Source organism: Ovis canadensis, chromosome 3 (genome assembly GCF_042477335.2).
Source record: "Ovis canadensis isolate MfBH-ARS-UI-01 breed Bighorn chromosome 3, ARS-UI_OviCan_v2, whole genome shotgun sequence".
NCBI lineage: Eukaryota > Metazoa > Chordata > Mammalia > Artiodactyla > Bovidae > Ovis > Ovis canadensis.
This window is the reverse complement of record NC_091247.1, coordinates 181,393,082-181,418,821: the sequence shown is the minus strand read 5'-3', so window position 1 is coordinate 181,418,821 and position 25,740 is coordinate 181,393,082. Positions and strand designations below refer to the sequence as shown.

The window sequence follows — 25,740 nt, the reverse complement described above, 5'->3', positions numbered from 1 at the left end:
GAAATGCCAAACCAAACACCATAGGAAAATAGCCAACTTAGGAACCAAGGCCTAACACAGGACCTGGCACACAGGAATTACTGAAAAAATATTTGTGGACTACAGAGATCTCTACTAATATGCCAAGTACATCCAACTTTGTGGAAAAAAGAAGAAATATTTCAAATGGTAAAATGGACTTTTGTGTTCAAATAAATTTATTTCACTCCATAAACTAGCTCCACAAGGGATACTATCTCCAAACCTAATAATATTTTTATGTTCCCCCAAAAGGTATATGTAAGATAATCACAAAGGGCCAATTTTAGAAACAATAAATGATTTTAAAATGTATTGGGTCTTTGCTTACATCCCGAATCACATAACTCTGAAAGAATATATTATCACATATATTATCATCATATTCTTATATCTGATATACTGTACTGAAAAAGTTTAAAATATAGAAAAGAGAAATGAAAATATCATCCACAGTAATAATACAAAGCCACTATTTAGTGAATTTCCTTGTAGACATTTTTCTTTGTATTAGTTTTACATGGTTGTGATCACCTGTATGAATATTTTTGTATTCTGCATTTTCAGTAAACAACAGTATGAAAAGTGCTTGAGAATCTGCTGCCTATTTAAGAAAATATCAAACTGAAAACCAAACCATATGTACAAGTTATACAAATTCTGGTCTCCACTTAATCTCCAATCCCCTTTATTCATTTAACTGGTATGTATTGTAGGTACCTATTTTGTGCCAGATGCAGTGTCAAGGACTGAAAGTACAAAGAAAAGTAAGCTAGAATTTTTGTCCTCAAAGAGTTCTCAACTCAGTAACTACCTTATACCTTCACAGATATATGAAATTACCTATGTCAGTTTGAAGTTAATGAAATAAATGCTTGAAATTTAACTATTTTTAACTTGATTCTTTTGAGGAAAATAACTAAATACCTAAAAGTTTATCTCAGACAACAACTGAAGTTTTCTGCATTGGATATGGTTGTATTCTTATAGGTGAAAGAGCTGCAATTTTTAAAATCATTTTGCGATAGATATTTTTCAATATTTATTGCAATTAGTTTTCTTTATTGGCCTTGAGATCAGCTGTGCTTCAGAAACCAATATAAGAACTTTCATTTCCTTAAGGTATAAAATTTCAGATTATTCATCATACCTTCCTCCGTCCTTCATATTTGCATGATACATTTGTTTATGTGTTGGTATATAGTCATAGCCATCTATTTAGGTAGAGAAGATGTAAAGTAAATGCTTCAGTAAGCACAGGTGCTTACACCCAAATATATCATGAGCTACATGCACCTGGAACTATTTGCATTCTGTGCACAAACATCAGAAATGTGTCTGTCTTTACTTCTCTGGAAAAATTTAAGCACTCCTAGTTGGTAATTTCCTTTGATATTTTCTGATTTAAGTCTAAAGTCTAGTTGCCTAAATGGTGTCTCAAGGTATAAGAGATGAAACAAAGTATTGAGTCATAATTTCAAGCCTTCTGAAATATACCTCAAGTGATAATGAGAGGGAGCCATGGAGCACTAAGCAGTGAAGGCAAGAAAATCTGTTCTCTGCTTGAGGCTCCACCACTTACTAGTAATGTGAGTGTTAACAAGTTGTCATTAACATAAGCCTGTTTTCTTATCCATAAAATTGGTATGGTGATATTCTCTCCATACTTATAACATTACAACTTTATTACTGAAAAGCAAATCTTCATAAAAATGCAAAATGCTACACAAATGTTAGGAATTAGTTCTAAAGATCATTACTTTATAATCAATTCCTAGAAAGTTCACATAATCAAGTTTTATTTTTTGAAAGGCTCTGTTCCCTTACATCTACTTATTGGTTGTCATAAGGTTTTACATAAGAGAGGTGTGTTTTTCAGAGCAACAGCACCTGTAGTTTATGGAAAGGGGTGATGCTGTTACCAACAAACTGATAGAAGGCTCCAGAGACATGTTTAGGAAAGAGAAAAAGAGAACTAGAGCAGGAAAGCAAACTGGATGGTAATTTGAGTTCCTCCTTTCTAAGATTGGGTTTAATGTGGAGACATGCCTATTATTCCATGTCTCTCTACACTGAGAACTGAAAAAGCTGTTAGGATACAGATCCTTTAGAGAAATCCAATAATTTTGATTTCAAAGTCTTTATGGGCCTTAGGCATGAAAGAGTCACTAAATGGTTTCAACCTTTGGAGACTGAAATAGTTTTGTTTGCCAATGTTTTTACGTTAATGAAGATTACCTAGCTAGGTCCCTAATGACATTTGTTACATTTGCTCCCAGGAAGCAGCAATCTATACACTAAACCAAATTAACACCAGTACAGTAGTTATGGTCAGCAAAAATCTAAAAGGCAATAAAAGATAATACCTTGAAAATGTTAAGTTTTGCTACTACCCTACAGGAAATAAACATGCTTTACTAGCAACTGTGTGGGGATTTTTCTTCCCTTAACTGAAAGCCATATGGAGGGAGGGAAATCTGTCTTTATGCACTTACTTTGACTAGTGAAAGCACTGTCAAAGATTCTGGTGTCAGATCCATAAGGTACCACAAATCTATAGATATAGTATGGATTCTCCCAAGTAAACTAAACAGCAGCTGCCTTCCTAGCCTTAATACCTAAAAAATGCATATATTCATTTTTTAACACCTGGCTTCTTTTCTCTTCTCACTTGACCATCTCTCCCATTAGCACATAATAGTCTCTCTCCTCCCTGTCCTTCTCTCTTTTACCACAGTGCAGTATTCCATTATGCAAATCTCTATAAGTTTCTATAAATATTCCCTGATTCCCGGAGGTTTTATTGTTTCCAATCATCTGCTATTATGTACAATGTTTCAGTGAGTAACGCTGCTTACTTTATTTCAATTACCCACAGAATAGATCTAATAGTGACATTGCTTGGTCAAAGGGCAAAATGCATCTGTAATTTTGGTGGATATAACTAGCTTCTATTCCATAGGGACTTGTGTTATTTTCTACTCCCACCAAGTGAGTAAGGTACTTATTTCCTGAAGACCATTTATCAAAATGCACATGCCTGGATTCCATCCCCCAAATTCTGACTCAGTAGGCAGCGATGGGGCCTGAGCAGGCCTGTTGAAAAAGCTCCCCAAACAGCACATCCCTGGCTGAGAACCCTGTTCTAAAAGGTATTCTAGTCTTATTTACATTGTTTAAATTCAAAAGAAAATCAGAGTAAATCTTTAACTTCCAAAGTTTATCCTCCATGTCACTCACTGAATAAAACTTTTCAAGTATCTATCTGTGCTGGGCATTCTAGATGCCGAGGATATAAAGATAAATATTATTATAGCATCTGTTTTCAGGGAGTTCACAGAGGCTAACAATGAGAAACATACACACACATATAAAATTAAGAAACAAATAATAAGCCTAGGATTAAAGATTTACATAAAATTTTATAGGAATACTGAAAAGGGGCATTTCACCCTAATTGGAATGCCAGAGGTTTCCTGAAGGAGAAGCTCCTAGAGCTGAGTAGGAATTAAACAGGTGAAAGGGTGAAGAAATATACAAGAGGGCATTCCAGGCAGAAAACAACACATGCAAAGATAGGAAGTAGGAAACAGAAGGGATGTGTATGTGTACATAACTGGAAACATTTCATGTTGCTAGAGCATAAACTACAAGGGACAGAAGTAAGCAACAGGCTGCAAAAGTAGGCAAACTTCAGATCACTGAGCATCGAGGTCATGATAAGAAGCTTGAACTTTATCCTATAGACAAAGTCACTCAAGGGTTTCAAGGTTGAGAGTGACACAGTCAGATTGTTGTTATAGAATTATGGACAATGGAATTATGGAAGGCCACATAACTGGAAAAAGAATGAACAGTTAGGAAACTGGTACAGTAGTCCAGATGGAGGTATGAACAAGGGCTGGGCTAAGGAGGGAATGTATGGAGAAATCTTACAAGGCAAAATGAGCAGGATGTCGACATTAAATATGGGGGTAGACGTGAAGAGAGGGATGATTTCAAGGTATGATCAAACCATTACCAGCAAAGCACTGGACTTAAGCTATTTTTCCAGCAGCAATCATGGGTTTACACAGATTCAGTCATGCTTTCTCACCTCGTCTTACTGTTTGTAAGGCCAAGGATAGAAGTACAGGGCCCAGGAAACACTGAGGCAGAACTGGTGAGCTTCTCCTTGAACATCATGTTCTAATCAACTAAGTAAAGCAACCACAAGCTACCCCGACAGGCCAATGTAACATTTTATGATCCGATCTCTGATGCATCCTCTCTTATAACAACTCCTCTAGTGATGAGCCTCTTGATCCCATTTTCCTCTTTACCAGTGAAGTCAGTGACGAAGATGATTGCTGGCTACAAAAAAAGCTGCCAGCACAGAGAACAATATGTGGTTGAGGCACAGCAGCATCAGTAGCTGTTTCCCCAAAACTTAACCCAAAGCCAAGCTTGGCTTTACAATATTAGCAATTAGCAATTTTTGGCAGCCTGCAATCCTGCCATCAAACAAAGCCAATCTCTGGAGAGGAGAAGATATGGCGAAGGGTCCCCTCTGAACCCCTCCCATCCCCCTGATTTATCCAAGTGTAATGGTCCTATGGGGATGGAGAAGGAGGGTGTTGTGTGTAATTCATACTAAACCTGGCACTTGTCTTTCTTCTCAGAGGTCCTAAAAATCAAACACAAGGGAAACTGAATACTAAACCATCAGATGAAATCAAGTCTGCTGTTATAAAGCGGACTTTATGAATGAAAATACATACAGACACACACAGCACACAAAGTAACATTAAGGCTTACCTTTCTTTTATCTTCATCTGTTGATTCAAATTTGAAAGTAGCCCTATGCTGAAGAGGAAGAAAAGGGAAACAATGTCATTTTAAATATACAGATTTTTCATTTTGGCTACATTAAAAAATATCTGATGTCTATAAAAAAAGTTGTCTTCCCAAATCACCTCAATATTCTTACTAAAGAAAGAGAGAAGTAAGCAAATAACTATAAAGCAGTACAAAAAGACTAAAGCAAAAATATATACAGAAAAGAACAGAGTACCAAGCCACAAACTGTCCAGGAAAATCTGGAATGCTTTGCATAGAGTATAGAGCATTTGAGCTGGACCTTGAGGGATGAATAGGAGTTTTCCAGGAGGCAAATGAAAGCATTCTAGGGACGGAAACAAAGGCTCATGTGTCAAATGGTATGATATATTTGTGAAATAAGCAGCTCTGTTGGAATGAAACACAGGACACATGTTAGAGGATGATAGGAGTGGAGGAAGATAAGAATGGGAAAGTAGACTGGACAGAGATTTGGAAGGATCTTCCAGTGTTGTTAAGGAGCTTGTACTTTATCAAATGCAATAAGAAGTCATCAGAGAATTATAGATAGGGAAGGACAGTAATTCTGTAAGAATGAGAGTTTAAACCATGGTTCCACCACTTAATAGTTAAGCAAGTAACAAACTATAACTGTATTTCCCATGTGGAAAGAGGGGTGCCTACTTCACAAAGCTGCTGCCGCTAAGGCATAAAATGTACCATCTGAGTGCCTGGCACATAGTAAACACTCAGTTAGCAGGAGGATGATTATCATTAGGATGATAATGATGATGCCAATGATACTGAGAAAAAAATAACTGAAAGAAAAAGGAGGGTCACGACTCTCCTGAAATTACTGGCAACACTATTTTTTCTCTGTAGCTGAGATAGAGAATGGAGTAAGTTGTCCTCTGTCAGAGAGAGGCAGTACCCCCCAAAAAATAGAGCATAAAGTTCTTCATTCTCTTCTCAAGTTTTATTCAAGAGAGCCAAGTGCACTTAAGAACCCTCTAAGTTTTCCTCTTTAAAAAAACCTTTACTGAACATCTCTCTGCCTTTCCTTTGTATTTCTCATTGGCAACACTGACAAACATTTATTGGCAACCCATTAGGAGTTAAGTACAGTAAGTACTAAAGATATTATCATTACAGGTGGTTCTGCACTGACAGCTTTGTAGAAGAACTGATTTTTGAAATTAAATGAGATTGAGAAATGTTGACAAAGAAGCAGTTCTAAAGTGCAAAATAGTCAGAGGGAAGACTTAGACGTAACAGAGAAGGGCCATTTGAGGAAACCTAAAGAGAAGCTACCTCACATATGGTTTGCAAAACAATTAAAATGGATGTCAGATGGTGAGGGCTTGGATTTAAAAATTTATACCTGAACTGACATAAAGGTGACAGGCCACCAGGGGAAGACTCTGAAGGAGGTGTAACAGTAGCTTATTCTGGAAGAATATTTTGAGCAGCAGCCTACAGACCAGAGCAAAGGAGAACAAGGCTGAGGACATAAAGCTCTCTGAAAAATAAGCTTCAGTAATCCATGTGTAATATTGCTGGAGGCAGTATAAATTGACATCATCTTCAAAAACGAAAGTGATTTGGCAACACATAATAGCAACCATAAAAATATTCATATCCTTTGACCCAGAACGTCTACTCCTAGAAATTTATCCTAATGAAATCATCCAGAGGAGATAAAAATTATATTCACTGCAGTGTTACCAAATGTTACAAAAGAAAAAAAGAGACAACCTGAATATCTAACAACAGGAGACTGATTAAGTAAACTACTGTGCATTCATCTGAAACATTATCATACTGCAGTTTTTTTAAAGATGGCTAAAAAGTTCTGTAACAACATGGAAAATTATTTTATGACAATAACTGTAAAAACAGTAAAATATCAAATTGTATGTCTATGATGACAGTACCTATATCAATGTATGGATGGATGCATTCAAAGGCTTGAGTGTTAAAAATCCAAAAATAAAACCTGTACAGGGTTGGTGGAATTTCTGGTGGTTCCTTTGATAAAACTTGTTGATATATTGTTATTATTAAAAGAAAAAAATTAACAGAAAAGTGAATTAATGAACAAACAAGAAAAGAAAGAAGAAAAGGAAGAACAAAAGCTTTAACTTAGAAATTTACAGATCCAAGGTTTAGTAAAAACTAACACTGAACAAAAGATAAAGAATCAATAGATTGTTCTGTTGGTAATAAACTGAAGCCTAGTAAAGGTTCACTACAAATGAAAATACATAATTGCATTTAGAACTAAGAAAGCTTAATTTTTGCCATCATATATGAAATATTAATTCCATACATTATCTAGAATAAATGTACCTAGTTGCCAATATAATAGTCCTCCTAAACCTTTTTTTTTTTTGCATTTGTGGTAAGGAAACAGAAGAAGAAATCATCTTTTAGAAAGACCATCACTAAGTTATGAAAATATTTTTTAAAAGGTTTCTACATAGAATTAAATCTTTTAAGGTGATAATTTAGAATAGTACCAAGGACTAATTTTTCTTTTGCTTTTTAAATGTAAAGTTGATCCTGTGGTAAAACTACAATATTAAAAAAGAAAGAAAAGAAGGGAAGAAGGAAGAGAGGAAGAAAAGCTTTCAAAAGCCCTGTCCAACTAGCATGAGGACTTAATTTAATTAGCAAATATACTGGTGTTGTGAGGCAATAAATTGAATTTAGAATATGCCAATCTATTCAGGAACTCAGATGCCTATGGTTGTTTGGATTCAAAGATGTTGACTTCTCTAAGGCAGGCTTCTCTTATCCAACTTAGATCATACCTAACCTATTCTGTACCGGGCTTCCCTGGTGCTCAGACAGGAAGGAATCTGCCTGCAATGCAGGAGACCTGGGTTCAAATCCTGGGTTGGGAAGATCCCCTAGAGAAAGGTATGATACTCCACTCCAGTATTCTTGCCTGGAGAAAAGCCATGGACAGAGGAGCCTGGTGGGCTGCAGTCCACGGGGTCAAAAAGCATCGGACATGACTGAGCAACTAAGCACAGCACACCACAACTCTTGTTCTCTCCTCTTTTTAAGGCTGAAAGGGAAGGGAAGGTTATCCAGCATTTCTGGCTGCAAATGCCTTTCTAGAACTGCTGGCCAACAGTCAACCACTTCACCTTCTTTATATGCTTAATTTCCAGATGAACAGGAGCAAATATGAACTCAACAGTAAAGCTTTAGGGACCAAGTAAGTTAGTAACAGCTCAGTAACACATCCAGCTCTTGAGGACTGCCCCCGCCAGCTTCACATCCCATGAACAGGCTAGGCTCAATAGTCAGAAAGCACTGGTTTGAGTCCAGTCCCACTGTTTACTGAAAGCGTGACCTTGGTCAAGTTATTCAACTTTACTACCTGTCAAGAGTTTCCTTATCTTTGTGTATAGCACCTTGCACATTGCAGGTGTTCAATAAGTAGACACTACTATTGTTACTGCACAGTCTACAGGGAGGCATCCAGCCAAATACTGATCCACTAGACAACTAGGATTTATTTCATAGATTTCCAAATATATACTCAAACAGTACCAATGCAAAGGAATCAACCTAACTGGAGTGGTGTCTGTGTGTGTATGTGTGTTGTGCTGTGTTTTAGGAACGGAGATTATTTCTAGAACTAAACCTCAGTAACTGCCAATTACTGAGGCAATTCCAATCCAATCTGGAAATAAGAACACGTATAACAAAGGAACAGCCCACTACACATGCTCATCAAAAATCTGTAGAATGAACTCTGAGTCAGAACTCAACCTCAAACTATAAAACAAAATGTCCTCTTACATGGTCCAGGATGTTTATACCCCTTATTCAAATGTGGAGGCTGTATTTCTACAACTGTCTCCAAATTAGGTCCCTATCAATTAGATTCTTATGGCAATCCACTCCAGTACTCTTGCCTGGGAAATCCCATGGACGGAGGAGCCTGGTGGGCTACAGTTCATGGGGTCGCGAGGAGTCAGACATGACTGAGCGACTTCACTTTCACTTTTCACTTTCATGCCCTGGAGAAGGAAATGGCAACCCACTCCATATTCTTGCCTGGAGAATCCCAGGAATGGGAGCCTGGTGGGCTGCCATCTATGGGGTCACGCAGAGTCGGACACAGCTGACATGACTTAGCAGCAGCAGCAGCACATAAACACACTTCACTACTATCAGTGCTGTTTTCCTCTCATGAGGACTCATCTCAGAGACCTACCTACCTGTCTGTATCTTAAGTAACTTTTACCTTTCATTTGGCCATAAACTTCTCATACTTACATAATGGAGTTCTGTTGGAGCTTGCCAAGGGGTAATCATACGCCCCGGTGGCCTCTATGGCCGCAAAATATCTCTCTAGTTATCATCATAGTTGATGATGATGCTACACCAGTTTCTTCTCCTATTAATTCAGAGTATTGGACCCAGTGATCTTTGAGGTTCCTTCTAGTCCAAATATCCTGGATTCAAGGAACTAAGATACTTTTATGCACCTCAAGGCCCCAGATCACTGTTTGTTGTTGATAATCATAATGAAGGCAACCAATATCTCTACTAAATCTGTTAAAAGAACAAAATACATGGCACTCAATACATGTTAACAGATGAATTGAGAGGAGAAGAAAAGGGCAACTCTTCCTATTTTTAAAAAATACTTTCCTACACTGAGTCAACTTGCATTATGCCCTTGAGAAACAGGCAAATTTCCTTTTAAAAGGGATAGCTTGATCTTCCTTCTCCCCAAGATGACAAGATCAGTGAATAAGAGAAGGTGGCTTGAAAATCAGAATCTTCTTAACACAGTAGAAATTAGATGTTACCTGGAGCCAGACAGGTAAATGTTGCTTTAAACATGGTACAAAGTATTTCGCCAGCCATTAATAAGTGCCAAGGGTCAAGGAAAAAGAAAAACTGAAATATATTCTCTATTTTTTTAATCAGGCGACGTCAACTCCATGGCACAGGGTTAATCCCTGACTTTTTCTGTTTAGAACAGCTATGGGTTTTTCTTCAGTGCCAGGCACTGTTCTGATTTATACATGTAACTTATTTAATCCTGGCAACAATGTATGATGCAGGTACTATTATTATCCGTGTTTGGCAGATGAGTGAACTGAGGGACAGTAAAGTTAAGTACCTTGTTTTATACACATGGATAGTAAATTGGGGATCAGAATTCAGGCAATTTGGCTCTAGAACCTGTGCTGTGGCCACAGGACCTCTTGAGAATTTTGATCATTAGGGAATGCCTCCTAGATGCCTTGTACAGTATTTGGTATCATACATCAGTTAATTTAGACCTCATAATAACTTAAGTGATGGAACCTAAGTTACAGATAAGGCACATATCTGTACATAGGTACATATCTGTTAACTATGTTACAGATAAGGAAACTGAGACTCAGGCTTAAAATAACTTATCCATAGTCATGAAGCTAATAAATGGTAGATCTGAAGCAAGATTTATCTGATTCCAAATTCAACCTTCTTTCCACAATACTTGAGCTTCCTTTTGAGAACAAACTAATCATTCTCTCTCTACATCATTCATTTCCCTTCTTGGTTAGACTCTTTAATGCCTCGTAATCACTTCATTCTAAACATTTCTCATCCACTCTTCCAGATAAAGAAAATGAGGCACACAGTAGACCCAGGCACATTTTTAGAATTTCAGATTCCGTTTCCCAGAGAGTGGGACAATTAATTTGACCTCCTCATTCTTACTGCCAGACCACTGCAATCATACTTCCCCTTCTTCTTCATCTGCCTCTAATGTCTCTTCCCTTGAGGGCAAAGCCCCACTGCCAACATGAAATGCAGCTATTTTCTTTGTTCTCTGGATCTACTGCAATCAGCATTAAACATGAAAGCTCTTTTCTGAAGAAGTTGGCCGACCCAGTTCACATTAAGCCACAGCATTCTCAAGGCTGGCCCCCAGAATACCACCCCAAAACTACACACATTGGGCATTATAACTCTAAAACCATTCCCAATGTGAAAGTTCAGAATTTAAGCTCTGATAGCACTTGGCCAGGAGTAGTAAATGAAACTAACCTGGAGGGAGATCAAGAAAAGGAAAGATAAACTAGAGGAAGCAAATCTGGAGTTCTAACTACTTTAGTCGTGAAGAGAAGGAGGAATATTGAAGGAGGTGATAAGATCCAGGCAGAGGTTTTTTCCTCCTCCCTTCCCACAGAAGAAAGTTTCTATTTATTGCTGGATACCTGGGATATAGTAAGTGCTAAATAAACACTAGGTGATTCAACACAACAGCCAAGTTTTCTATTACATTTTGTTCTTTTGAAAATCTGTTTGTAGCTGCCTCAAGTATTTTTTGGAAAGCAATTATAAATCAAGTTGCATTGAATATACCATCAGGCCTCCATATCTGCAGGTTCCACATCCATGAATTCAGTCAACCATGGATCAAAAGTATTTGAAGGAAAACAAAACAAAACAAAACTGGAGAAAGTTCCAAAAAGCAAAAGTTGAATTAATGGGCAACTAGCTACATAGGAAATAGATGGGGAAACAGTGGAAACCGTGTCAGACTTTATTTTTGGGGGCTCCAAAATCACTGCAGATGGTGACTGCAGCCATGAAATTAAAAGACGTTTACTCCTTGGAAGCAAAGTTATGACCAACCTAGACAGCATATTCAAAAGAAGAGACATTACTTTGCCAACAAAGGTCCATCTAGTCAAGGCTATGGTTTTTCCAGTGGTCATGTATGGATGTGAGAGTTGGACTGTGAAGAAGGCTGAGCGCTGAAGAATTGATGCTTTTGAACTGTGGTGTTGGAGAAGACTCTTGAAGAGTCCCTTGGACTGCAAGGAGATCCGACCAGTCCATCCTAAAGGAGATGAGCCCTGGGTGTTCTTTGGAAGGAATGATGCTAAAGCTGAAACTCCAGTACTTTGGCCACCTCATGCGAAGAGTTGACTCACTGGAAAAGACTCTGATGCTGGGAGGGATTGGGGGCAGGAGGAAAAGGGGACAACAGAGGATGAGGTGGCTGGATGGCATCACCAACTCGATGGATGTGAATCTGAGTGAACTCCGGGAGTTGGTGATGGACAGGGAGGCCTGGCGTGCTGCTATTCACGGGGTCGCAAAGAGTCGGACATGACTGAGCGACTGAACTAAACTGAGCTACATAGTACTTACATTGTATTTACATTTACATAGCATTTACATTGTATTATTAGCAATCCAGAGATGATTCAAAGTATAAGGGTGGATGTGTATAGGTTATTCCCAGGTGGTGCTAGTGGTAAAGAATCTGCCTGCCAATGCAGGAGACACAAGAGACGCAGGTTCAATCCCTGGGTCAGGAAGATCATCTGGAGTAAGAAATGGCAACCTACTTCAGTTTTCTTGCCTGGAAAGTTCCATGGGCAGAGAAGCCTGGTGGGCTACAGTCCTTGGGGCTGCAACAAGTTGGACATGATTGAGCAACTGAGCACACAAGCACACATGCCATTTTATGGGCTTCTCAGGTGGCTCAGTGGTAAAGAATCTGCATGCCAATGTAGAAGACGCGGGCTCAATCCCTGTTTCGGGAAGATCCCCTGGAGAAGAAAATGGCACCCCACCCCAGTATTTGTGCCTGGAAAATCCCATGGACAGAACAGCCTGGTGGGCTATTGTCCATGGGGTCACAAAATATCTGGACATGACTTAGCAACTAAGCAACAACAACATGCCATTTTATATAAAGGACTTGAGCATCCATGAATTTTGGTATCCATGAGGGAGGGAAAGGGTCCTGGAACAAATCCCCAGCAGATACCACTGGACGACCATAATCTCCACAATATGTACACCTGTGCATTAAATGAATTTCTCCTAAGTTAAGCAGATATGCAACAATAAAGCATATCAGAGACTGAAGAAACTAAGATATGAATTTAACTGAATCCATACAGCCTCCCAAAGAAAACAGCATAGTACTGTAAAAGAGCAATCAGAAAACCTAGATTCAAATCTCAGCCCCATCTCTCAATGACTGTGTGGACTTGGGGCAACAACATTCTAAATTTTCTCATTTGTGAAACAGGGAATACCATCACTTTCCTCACAGGATTGTTGAGAAGATCAAACAGGAGTGAAGTTGCCTGATTTTTTGATATTCTCCACATAGGGCAGAAATGGCATACTGGCAGCTCCACAATGCAAAGCACAGGTTAGGGCAGTGGTGGGCACATAGCAAACACAGGAGAAATTATGAATGGAAGCAAATGAAAGGAAGGAAGATGTTATATCTAGGATGTGACATGGTGCTGGGTGTGTTTTCACAGAAGTCAGTCATTTCTATTAAGTAGTCTTCTAAATGGAAGAATAAAGGTGTGGTATGTCACCTTTAGAAGCGAGCTTGTACAATTCCTGGAAGGAAAAGTAATGGAGAGCTAACGGTTCTTGAAGAGACATTCAGAGAAGTGACTGGGATATAAAAGAAGATACCTTTTTAGTGTAGAGTTGTAAAGTGGAAAGAATAATGAATGGTTTGAAGACCTAGGTTGGAATCCCAGCTCAGAAGTATGACCTTGGGCAAGTTACTTAACCGATCTAGAATCTCAATTGCAAAACGCAGATGAAACCTCACAGAACGGCTGTCAAGATTAAATAAGATAAAGGATGGGAAAGCTGATAATGCGATACAAGTAACAGGTATTATTAGGAGTTAGTCTCCTCCCAAGTACAACACAGTAGGTCCATGACCTTGGCGTGATTTCAGTTCCTCGTGCCTCGGTATTCTCATCTAGAAAATGGGAAGGATGATACTCTCTACTCTACAAATATTCTGAGAATCAAGTTAGACCATATATGAGACATCACACCTTGAAAACTGTACAGTGCTGTGTCTATAAAGAACTGCCATCGTGGCCGATACGTCTTAAGCATGTCAAAGGCCGTGTTTATGCAAAGAAACACGTATTTTTATGCTATGCAGGTGAGGAAGCCTCGCGTGCATTTCTGCATCCAAGAGTGGGGCACAGGGCACAGACGGACATTCACCGATTCCGGGGGTGTGACTTGCACGCTTGGGAAGAGGACCGTGGGACAAGCTGCTGGGCCGGAATCAGAGTGGTGGGAGCCAGGATGGGGGCAGGGGGGATACAGGATGCGCGGATGGAAAAGGCTGGGGGCACAAACACGCATGCCCAAGCCGGAAACGTTTTCGGGGGAGAGCAATGCGCATCCCCGGCGTGAGGGGGGGTTGGGAGGGATGCGATATGCAAGCCCAGGGGGGCGGCCCAAGGGTGCTATACCGCACGCCCGGGGCCAGGGCTCTTTACCTTATCGCTGTAATCCCTCAGGACCCGCTCGATAGCCCCCGCCTCGCCGGCCCGGACGATGTAGAGGGCGCGCTCCTCATCCATGGCCGCAGGTGCGGGGGAGCCGCGGCCGCTCTGCGCGCCCAAGCCGCTGCCTCCAGGTAAACGCCTCGCGCCCCCGCTCGCTCGCTTCTTCCCAGCTTCCTTCCTTCCCTCCTTCCCTCCCTCCCTCTGCCTCCAGCCCGCCAGCCTCCGCCCGGGCAGGCCCGACGTCACCGCCCCTCAACTTTCACCCCGCGACGTCACCGGTCCCCCAGCAACCGGCGCCTAGCCGCCACCTCTGACAAGGCCCAGTACTCGGTAGAGGCCTGGCGGACGGGGTCAGGCCCGAGACCCTGCTTGCTCCCCTGCCTCTCTCTCCCTCGGAGAAGAGTCCAGCCTTTTAAATGGGCTTTCACGGACAGAGCTGTTCTTCTCTCCTGACCCTCCTCTATGAATCATTCTCCTCAGCTGACGAGAGCGACCCGGCTCTTCCCCGCCCCTCTAAGAGCCACCAGCTAAATGGACTACAATTCCCTGCGTGCGACGGGGTCATTCCACTCTTCATCTAATCTACTGGAGTGCCGAATGGCATGTCGGGACTCGTAGTCATCCAGCGGGAAAGACTTCCTGCCAAAGGCATGCTGGGAACTGTGGTCCTGCAGAGGCCGGAAAAGGGAGTCCAGCGGCCGCCTGAGGCCAGCGGCCGGGAGACCGTTAGGGGGAGGGTCCAAACGTCGGCTCTGCCTCCTTTTTGTTCCTTACCGAGCTGACTGTCCTGCTCGAGCCCTGGCTGGTCGGACTGGTTGACAGTCGCGGAAACTGGCACCCCTTGGTGGGAACTGTCAGGCACCGTTTTAATTCCCTCTTTTCTCGTTTAGCGGTTTCGGTCTCTTTGAAATTCTTTCCTTCCTTCCTTGTTTGCGGTCATGCTATGTATTCAGCTACAATAATGTGGGAAAATGGTAGACAGCTCTCGGATAAAAGGGGACTCGGCGGGTTTTTTTGCCTTCATAATAATAATAATAGCCGCCGTGTATCGCGTGTTAGGGACTCAAGACTCAGTGTTAGGTGATTTCTCACGGCACTGAGATTTTTGTGGAACCATACGAATCCGAATAGGTTAAGTAATTTGTCCAAACTCACACAGCCAGTAAGTAGGGAATTCGATATTTGTATCTACGTCTTTCCCCAAAGGCAGGTCCTCTACGACCGCTAGTAAATAATAATATGGATATACTAGTAATGGTAATGATGATGATGATAATGGAATCTCACATTTGCTAAGTGTTCGCTACATGCAGACATTCTGTCACACACGTTACCTATGTTATCTCAGTTTCTCACAAACCAACAAATATTAGAGACTCTATGCTGTGCCAGACACTGTTCAATACCGTACAGTACAGTTCAGTCTGTCTACAGTGGACCCAAAATGAAGTCCCTACTATTATGGAGCTTCCATTTTAGTCGTTAACCTTATGCTCAGTTGCTTCAGTCATATCCTACTCTTGGTGACCCTATGAACTGTAGCCCACCAGGCTTCTCTGTCCATGGGATATTCCAGGAAATGATACTGGAGTGAGGTGTCATGCCCTTCTCCAGGGGAGCTACCCCACCCAGGGATCAAACCCACATCTCCTGCCTCTCCTGCATTGCAGGCAAATTCTTTACTGCTGAGCCACTGGGGAAGCCCTAAGCTTGTGAGGGAGGTACTGTTAAGATGAGGAATCTGAGTCTTGAAGAGGTTAATAGGTTAATTTACTGAGATGGCAGAATTTGAAAACTGAATTTGAACTAGGATCCTATCTATGCTCTTTCTGCTCTCCCAAACTATTTGCTAGAGTGTGCATGAATTCTCTAAGTAACTTTCAGTTTTCCATTCCAAGCTACCTTTACCAGAATCATCTTCCATGCCAGCCCTGCTTACCTCTCCCTCTTGAGCTGTGCTGAAGAATTAGAAGGGGCAAAAATTTATTCATCTAATAATTATTGAGTTTCTTCTGTGCATCAGATGTTGTGCTAGAATCTGAGAACTTAGAAATAAGAAGTGGAATTTGAGCTCATGGAGCTTTTGGCCTTTCGTTGGATTGTACATTTCATGCAGCAAACCTTTATTGAGCATATTTGTTAAGCCAGATATTGGGGTAAGTGCTGTATCCATAATAAAGTCAGATTTTGGTCTGTCTCTTTAAAAAGCATCTTCTTAGGCAAGATTTAGTAAACTATATTCCTCATTTAGTAGTAATATCTTGCAGTTATCTTTAATTGTTTACAAAGCATTCTACTGTACACCATCTCAGTGGATCATTGAGTGAGGTATTCCCATTTACATATAGGAAATCAGGCTCGGATTAGTTAAATAACACCAACTGAGACTCAAACTGAGAAGCGTAACATAAAATATTTGGTTGCCTACTCTCTGTCCAGTACTGTTCTACATGGTTTTGGGGTAACCATATATTTATTTTTGGAGCAACGGCTCCTGGACAGGATACTAGCTAGCATAAAGTATCTGAGTAGAGACATTTATTTTAAAGAGGGTCTTATACACATGTGTTTGAAATGTCTGTTTACCAGAAATAGGCTTATGTTTTTAGGCTTCAACCCTCTACTTCTAAAAAGAGATTTTTAAAATGTGAAACCACATGAATTAATGGCTTGGGAAATTGCACTTTAGTAATTTTAATTAAGCACTAATATTCTGATTTTATAAATCAAAAGGGTCTTTGATTCAAGTCATCCTTTGACCACTGACGAGACTCTGGTCCCAGAAAAATTAAGTGACTTGTCCAAAGTCAATAGTTAAAAGCAGACTCTGGGACTAGAGCCTAGACTAGCTAAATTCTGGATCACTACATCACTTTACCTCCCTGAATAGTTATGTGATACTTTCAGTAACTAGAGTTTCTAGTTCAGCAGTAACTCCAGTTCCTGTTGATTCTTGCCTGGCTTGGTGCCAAGGAATTGGGATTTAGAGTCTGGGTAATCAAAGCAACAAATATTTATTCACAAGTCACTGCTCTAAGATATTATAATATAATTCTGTATTTATGTTTGGATAGTGCTGTACTGTTCTCAAAATATCTCCACATAGATCATCTGACTTAATCCTTGTAATAGCTGGAAAATGCAAGGTCAGTAGGACAGGCACTATCTTCCTTTTTATAAAGAAAAGGGAAGTTCAATGTATAGATTAGCTTGCTCATGAGCAATAAGTGCTCGTAAGTGGTATAGTTAAGGGCTAGAAATGCTCTGGGCTCTGATAGCATAAAATGCTACAACCGTATGGGTCAGGGCCAGTGAAAAACCCTGCAAATAGATACTAGTCATTTATTTTGGACTTTGATATATCCTGTGCTGGCATTTCCTCTGCCATAACAATGGACTGGTCGGAATGTGCCAAATTAAAGGTCTTATAGAAGTACCTGGCAGTAACAGCTTTTACAATCCAAGTCTTTCACATGTAGTATTTTTTATACATTTTCTTTAGAAGAAATTTAAAAACTAAACAGCTTGGCCTACTCACTACAGCTCCACAATTGGACTTCAGAGAATTTCACTAATTCGAGATACAAAGTGTCGCTCAACAACCACCACGCCACCATGTGAGGCTCTCCCAATGTCATGACACTCTCAATGTCATCTGGTGTCCTCAACTGTAAAATAAAGGATCTGATCCAGATAGAGTCTTGGTTCTCTCTCAGTTCTAACATTCTATGATCTAAGGACAACAAAAGCATATTTGAACATGCTCATTCTTTAGACCAATTTATTAATGAGAGTGAGGTTTTACATATAAATATGTGCAAATCAAATTACAATATGATGTATGCAAATCATGGCTTGGGCATACCTGCAAGGATTCTGATTTAGTTGATCTGTGGTGAGGCCTGGGTACTGGTAGTTTTAAAAGCTTCCTGGTTGATAATCACTGGACCAAGATTCTGATAGAATATCAACCACTAAATGAATATAATTTTTTTGTAGACTAACAAACTTATAAGCATGTGACTCATTAATTAGTCTTTGAGAAATCAGAATAATCTAGGAGGTTAAAAGTTACCTTAAATTCATTTTCTATTAAGAATGAAGTTTCTTTTTTGTAGCAAAGTTATTTGACGTGGTTTGTGCCTTTAACAAATAATTTGGGGCTCACTGGAGCATAGCATTGTCTTCAGTCAGTTCAGTCATTCAGTCATGTCTGACTCTTTGCAATCCCATGGATTGTAGCACGCCAGGCTTTCCTGCCCATCAGCTCCAACTCCCGGAGCTTACTCAAACTCATGTTCAATGAGTCAGTGATGCTATCCAATCGTCTCATCCTCTGTTGTCCCCTTCTCCTCCCGCCTTCAATCTTTCCCAGCATCAGGGTCTTTTCTAATGACTCAGTTCTTCACATCAGGTGGCCAAAGGATTGGAGTTTCAGCTTCAGCATCAGTCCTTCCAAAAAATATTCAGGACTGATTTCCTTTAGGATGGACTGGTTGGATCTCTGCAGTCCAAAGGACTCTCAAGAGTCTTCTCCAACACCAGAGCTCAAAAGTATCAATTCTTTGGTGCTCAAGTTTCTTTATAGTCCCACTCTCACATCCATACATGACCACTGGAAAAACCATAGCTTTGACTAGACGGACCTTTGTTGGCAAAGTAATGTCTCTGCTTTTTAATATGCCAAGTTGGTCATAGCTTTTCTTCCAAGGAGCAAGTATCTTTTAATTTCATGGCTGTAGTCACCATCTGCAGTGATTTTGGAGCCCAAGAAAATAAAGTCTGTCACTGTGTCTACTGTTTTCCCCATCTACTTGCCATGAAGTGGTAGAACTGGGTGCCATGATCCTAGTTTTCTGAATGTTGAGTTTTAGGCCAACTTTTCCACTCTCCTCTTCCACTTTCATCAAGAGGCTCTTTAGTTCTCTGCTGTCATAAGGATGGTATCATTTGCATATCTGAGGTTATTGATAATTCTCTCAGCAATCTTGATTCCAGCTTGTGCTTCATCCAGCCTGGCATTTCACATAACCTACTCTGCATATAAGTTAAATAAGCAGGGTGACAGTATACAGTCTTGACGTACTCCTTTCCCAATTTGGAACCAGTCTGTTGTTCCATGTCCAGTTCTAACTGTTGCCTCTTGAGCTGCATACAGATTTCTCAGGAGGCAGGTCAGGTGGTCTCGTATTCCTATATCTTTAAGAATTTTCCACAGTTTGTTGTGAAAAACCACAATCACAGGAAAATAACCAAACTGATCACATGGACCACAGCTTTGTCTAACTCAATGAAACTATGAGCCATGCCATGTAGGGCCACCCAAGACATATGGGTCATGGTGGAGAGATCTGACAAAACGTGGTCCACTGGAGAAGGGAATGGCAAACCACTTCAGTATTCTTGCCTTGAGAACCCCATGAACAGTGTGAAAAGCATTGTCTTAGGTACCATAAAAAATAAAAACAAGTAAAATCAATTGATCCTGTTCTTTGGGAATATAAGAAGCACCCAGGCAGTTGGCAGATCTTTTCTACTGTTAGGAAGGAACAAATTGAATGTAAATATTATGCAAATCAAAGCAAGATAAACATTTATGGGAAGAAGAGTAATCAGAGAAGCCTTCTTGGAGAACTATATAGAGAATACTACAGAGAGCTTAGAGGGCTAGCAGATGGGGGAAATGCCAAGAGAGAAGTTCGAGAGGCCAGAACTAATGAAACACTTATTGAGAAATGAAAACCAACTTAGCTGAATTTGAAAGCCAGCAAGGGAGATTTAGAGGTCAGTTGGTCGAGTAGGATAAGGAAAAATTAAATCTGGGAGACGTCATTATCACTGATGACTCTGTATAACCATCCAGTCCAGTTTCAGCTTACAACATGTTCCATTCCTGAAAACTACGTCACAATACCATATGACGTAAATAGAACTGGGAGACAGGAAAAGGTCTGTTGCTGACTGGTGTCAAACCCTTGTGTGTGTTGTTTTAATTTCTCTGGATCTTATTTATAAAATTAGAGTTTAATTAGGTGACTTCAGAGGTTTCTTTTTAAACTCTTAGAAATTTATGATTACTTGATCCAGCCTTTCAGTACCTGTACGAGATTCCTCTGTAATATTCCTCTGCAGTATTCTAATTGCTAAAATTGAGCCCATGCTGTTAGTCCTTGGCAAATGTACCTGTAGTTGTTTAATACTGATTGACTGTCCACAGTGGGGCTCTCAAATTAAGCACACGAAATGGGCTCTGCCCTTTAGGAGTTTTTATTTATCCAAGAGCTGGAATGTGGGTCAGACCTATTTGCATCTCGCTGGCTTGGACTCCCATCCAAACACCTCTTGGGAAAACCCAGCACTTTGGGTGGCAGTGCTGTAATGTGGCAAAAGAGCTGGACTGGGAATTGGAAAACCTGGTGTTTAGTCCCAATTCACTGTGTGAGTCTCAGAAGCCCATCATTTGTCAAATTCCTTAAAACCGTTCTGGCAACCAGTTTTTTGTATCTCAGAGGAAAACTTGAAAGCCAAAAGATTCTACTTGCCTTCTTTGAACATTGATTTTCTCAACTGCGACGAACATGATAATACCTACTTTGCAGGATGTCGTAAGGGTTAAAGGAGATGACTGTCCAAGTGGCCAGCACAGCAGTCCTGGCATGGAGTAGCCACTCAGGTGTTAGCTGAACTGGAATGAAAAAGGCAACCTCCCTCACAGTGATGCTGGAAGATGTGGGGATAAAGGTCATGTTATTACTATTGGCGAACAAATGCTTGAGATTTTGTTGTTGTTGATGTTTTTAACAACAGAAAAGTAATTTTAACATACCACTTTGATCTTTAAACCTTGAAGTTAATGTCTTTAACACTGACATGCTTTGACAAAAGAGTTTGGGGATAGTGACTGTCCTTTGTTTGTGTATGTAAAGAAGGAGGCTAAAACACTATACACACGTGTGCACACACACACTCTGTACCAATGTCTTTGTAATTAAGCTTTTGAGAGTCACGTATCAGAGGACATGCATTTTCACAACTCTTCTTCCTGCCACTTCCTTTTTAACTCTTAATGCAGTAAAGCATTAATTTACTTACCAACATTCGATTAAACTCTTAAGGTTCAACCCTAGGAGGAGGTGGCAGTGGACAAAGGATTATTGTCATTCATCATCACCACTTTTTAGTCTTCCCCTCCAGTTGCCTATGAAGGATTAGCATTTCCCTGAAAGGAGGAGGACAGAATAAATTGCATCTCCCGCCAAAGAACTGCCAGCTCCTTTCAGCTGGGGGCACATACCGGGAGCTTTTCCCATATTAGTCAGCTTTATCTCAACTTTTGGGCACTGCCTACATCTGACTTTCATGGGTTTCAGGGTCAGTCCAAACAGAATTGTAGGGTTGTTGAGGTCAGAGGCCACTGCTGTCAAAGGGTAGTGACCTGAACAGCAAGAGGTAGCCAGCACCCCTCCTCCACCCCCTCCAATGACTTCATTCTAGTGAATGCTTGGCTCATTGCATCTCCCCCGCAGAGCTTTTTTTTTGACCTAGTAATAAAAATTCTCCTGTGCCCTGCTTTTTTTTTTTACATTATTATTGATTTTCTTTTGTTCCTGTTTCTCTGTAGAATGACCAAGTCTTGATTCTTGATAATGTGTTGGTTTGTATGTACCCTGGGAAGTGACGGAGGGAAGCTAGCGTCTGCTGTGAACTTACAGTGAGTGGATGCCACTTTGGGTGTGGGCGAAAGAGCTGGTGCAGCTTAGCAGCTGCCTTCATTGAACACACACAAATTTCCCAGAACTTCTGAAACTCTGTTCAACCCCAGCAGGTTCTCTTACCACGGTCAAGGTTGATTTATAAACTGCAAAGCCACTTAGGAGAAGGGAATGGGGGCGGGATGGCATGGAAACAAAAGTAGGAAGGAGGAAGAAGGCAGGGTGCTGTAGCAGAAAAGACAGTCTGGAGTGGAACAGTGCAGTTTGTACATCCCGGCTCTGGCAGGACACTAAACCGGTCATAGCCTCTGTCTCTCCACCTGTAAACAGAAATGACTACACCACTGACATCTCAAGGAGGTTATAAGAAGTGGGAAAGATGCTTCTGATGGGGCTAGCATGTTGCAGACCTCCCAGGAACAAGAACCTCTAGAGCTGGTTCAGGAATGGACCACGCGTTGCTCAATGTGAGAAGAAGGAAGTGTGTCTCCTCATTTAAAACTTGGCCTTCTGTTGTAATTACATTTCAGTCCTTAAGAAGACATTTGGCAGGTTCTTGTTTCCAAGAGGTGTAGCACAGGCTGAGACGTTTTGGATACTGTGTCTGGTCAGGGCACCGTTTGGTAGTTCTTGGAGAATTCACTCTTAGAGACTTCTCTCAGTGGCTTTCCCATCTATCAGAAGACTGTTATAAATATCAAGGATCAGCACTGCAGCTGTTCTGAGGCTGATTCTCTCACCCCTGCTGTCCCGGTCAGACCTTATTATTTTTCATAATAGTTCTTAAAACAACTGGTTTTAGCTCTGGAGGCATTTATGACGACAAAGGGAGGAATAAAACTGGGGAGCCCTGTTTCTCCCACCCACGCTCTCTCTTCACCCACACTCCTTTCCTAGCAACAGCTCTTTTCTCAATTCTTGAGCCTACATCTTCCGTCCCACCTACACCAGTAGCAGCAAAATATGGGGGTGAGAGGGCTGGCGGGGCGGGGGGAGTTGATATGCAGGAGGAGGGATGGAGGAAGAGCTTCAGGGAGGAGGCTGATGAAGCACAAAAGGTTCTGACCTCCTTGGAAGAAGAGGAAACCACAAGGGCTGGCTTAGCTTGGGAGGCTGCCAAGGAACCGAAGCAGAGAAGGTCCAGGTTAGGAGGGCAGGCGGCAGAGTGGTAGGGAGGTGGGCTGGGCTGAAGCACAAACAAAACAGTGCTGTCAGGGAGAGGTTTGTCAGCTGGGGAAAACTATAAACAGTGTGGATGATTGGTGTCTGCCACTCTGGACAGACCGGAACCTTATAAAAAGGAAACTTGGGGTACCTATTCAGGGGAGAGCAGTCCCTGGATCTTAGAACTTCAAGGTGGCAGAGGTCATGTTTCTCAACCTGGGCTGCGTATTAGAATCATCTGGAGAGTTTAAAAGATTTCCCCATCACATTCTAGGTCAGTTACTGACTGTGGGTGAATCCTACACATCCCTATTTTTACAAAGTTGATAGAGTAATGCTAATGGGCAGCTAGAACTCAGAACAGATGACGTCTAATCCTACTGAGGGTAGGAATGCTCCTTCTACATCATCTCTGGTGGAACCAAGATTTAATCTCGGTTCTACCTCACTTCGAAGCCAATGAGGACATCCCTCTATTTTTCCTTTAAGCTTCTGACGATAATGATGATTTGCATACTTCAGGCCCTTGACCAAGTCTGAACTCTGAGTTTCAGGAGCTCTACAGCTGCCCCACCCCGACACTCTTTCCCATGTGATAAAGGGAGTGTTTAGCCCTTTCCTAGGATTTAATTTTTTTCAATCTTTCCATTCTGCCTTTAAGAGGTATGAAAAGCTGGGACAAATAGCCTGTTCGTTTTTTCTCTTTCCTTCTCCAGATTCGCTTCATTTTGATTGATGTCACGTTAAAGCAAATAGGACAGATCTGCAGGATGGGGGAGATAGCAGGAGACTACTGCCCCAGTGGAGTTGTGAAAGAGAGAGTGGGATCAGGTACGAGGAAGGGGTGTTGCTTGGTGATGGTGGTGCAGAGATATGGGCTCAGCTCGTGGATGTGAACCTCAGGCCATTTCTTTAGCACCAGCTGGTGGAGCCATCGCCTTCTCTCTTGTGGCTGCCTCCCTGAATCACTGCCCAGCTGCCAGTCTGTTCTTTGTTTTCCCTAAGCTGTCCACCCTCCTCACCCAGATCTGCCTGCCCTGGTCCATCAGCACACAGGCTGTAATTCAGGATGTCATAGTCATAGAGCAGGCCTGCTCACAGCCCAGAGTAGGGAGGTGACCCCTCCAAGGTCACCTTCCATGATTTCACGCCCTCTCTCCAGTGAGGCTGGGTTTATTTGATGATGTACATTTTTGATTGGTCTGTAACCAGGCTGTGGTCTCCGAGGGGCCACAGCTCCCCTTTCTTCCCAGACCTGGGCTATGCTAGAGGCCTGACAAGGGCTCAGCAGGATGGATGCCTGGACTCCACAGGCCTGCGACGTGGGTGAGCCATCCTGGCTGCCGTTCATGATTTCAGCTAGTTTCAAGCTGGCAGAGTCCTTTTCAGAGAGTGTCCTGAAGAGGGGAGGGTCCCTTTATTGCCAAGACTCCTCTGTTCTTCCTCTGACAAGTGGCTGGCCCCACTCCCAGTGGCCGACCTTGCCCATTCCCATCTTGGTGACTGGCTAGGAACCGTCAAGAGGGAGAGAAGGTGCAGCTGAGTCATGAACTCACAGAAGTTATCTTTTCTTACTCATATCCCTCTCTGTTCTGAAGTGGAAGCTTTAGAACAATTGGGAACACAGGTAGTCCACTCATCTCCCAAGAGATGGGTACCTTGTGGTCTGGAGAGAAACGCCCAGGGGCCACTTGCCTCACCTGAAGCTGCCTTCTTCCTGTGGTGCTGATGACTCTCGGTTCCTGGCTGTGCTGTGAACACATTCTTTCCTCTGCAAAGTTCTTGGAGCAATCACTGTGTTTTCCGGGATTCAGGCCCTTATTGGCTGTGACTATTTTTGCCTAAATATCTGTGCGTTTAAAGAGCTTGTGGTTAGTACTTGTGTACATGGGTGTCGTTTATTTCAATATTATGTACTGCTGCCACCCCATTCCAGTACTCTTTTATATATATATATATATATATATATATATATAAATTTATTTATTGTAATTGGAGGTTAATTACTTTACACCACTCTTGCCTGGAAAATCCCATGGACAGAAGAGCCTGGTAGGCTGCAGTCCATAGGGTCTCGAAGAGTCGGACACGACTGAGTGACTTCACTTTCACTTTTCACTTTCATGCATTGGAGAAGGAAATGGCAACACACTCCAGTGTTCTTGCCTGGAGCCTGGTGGGCTGCCATCTATGGGTTCGCGCAGAGTCAGACACGACTGAAGCGACTTAGCAGCAGCAGCAGCAGCTACCTGGCCAGAGAATTTGGCAACTGCTTAATTTTTTGTGCTTAGTAGGTCAAAAGTCAGACTTAATACACCCATTCATTTCTGGAGCATGAGCTTTGGATTGTAAAGAGAGCAATAGGTCTGGTTATTCTCAGGCTTATTTTCACTGACTAAATATGAAATTTCATCCTTCCTCTCCCTTATTTTCCTCATATAAAGCCAACTAATGGACCTTGGCCGAAAGATCAAACTAATTACCATCAGAGTGAAATCCAACATCTGCTTTCTTTTGGTAGAACAACACAGCTAATTTTTTTAAAGGGAATACTATATAAAATGTATAATTTTAATCCCCAAAGCATTTTCAGGTGTACATATGTTATGTAATAGCAAGTAAGAGCCTGGCTTTAAAAATAAACCTTTTAAAATGCAAATTGAGTTGTCAAATTCTCATGCCTTTTAGTTAAAATAGTCAGTACT

General features: G+C 41.4%; 1 protein-coding gene and 1 long non-coding RNA gene across 6 annotated transcripts in view; one reads left to right on the top strand and one right to left on the bottom strand.

The window, feature by feature from the left end:
- Positions 1 to 14,684, bottom strand: part of RIC8B (RIC8 guanine nucleotide exchange factor B) — a 102,344-nt gene extending 87,660 nt beyond the window's left edge. For 3 of the 5 annotated variants that reach the window (XR_011256044.1, XR_011256045.1, XM_069585252.1), the window contains exons 1-2: positions 14,151 to 14,684; positions 4,816 to 4,863 (exon numbers count right to left, since the gene is read on the bottom strand). Coding sequence is in view for 3 of the 5 variants with exons in the window: in XM_069585252.1 (XP_069441353.1) it covers positions 4,816 to 4,863; positions 14,151 to 14,234 (132 nt within the window). In the remaining 2 variants the exon portion in view is untranslated. The remainder of the gene's footprint in view (positions 1 to 4,815; positions 4,864 to 14,150) is intronic. The other 2 variants (XM_069585251.1, XM_069585253.1) reach the window with 1 other exon arrangement.
- The window catches only part of LOC138437629 (uncharacterized), a 34,713-nt gene continuing 22,986 nt past the window's right edge, over positions 14,014 to 25,740 (top strand). Inside the window, exon 1 of the long non-coding RNA XR_011256046.1 lies at positions 14,014 to 14,290. This is a non-coding gene — a long non-coding RNA (uncharacterized lncRNA). The remainder of the gene's footprint in view (positions 14,291 to 25,740) is intronic.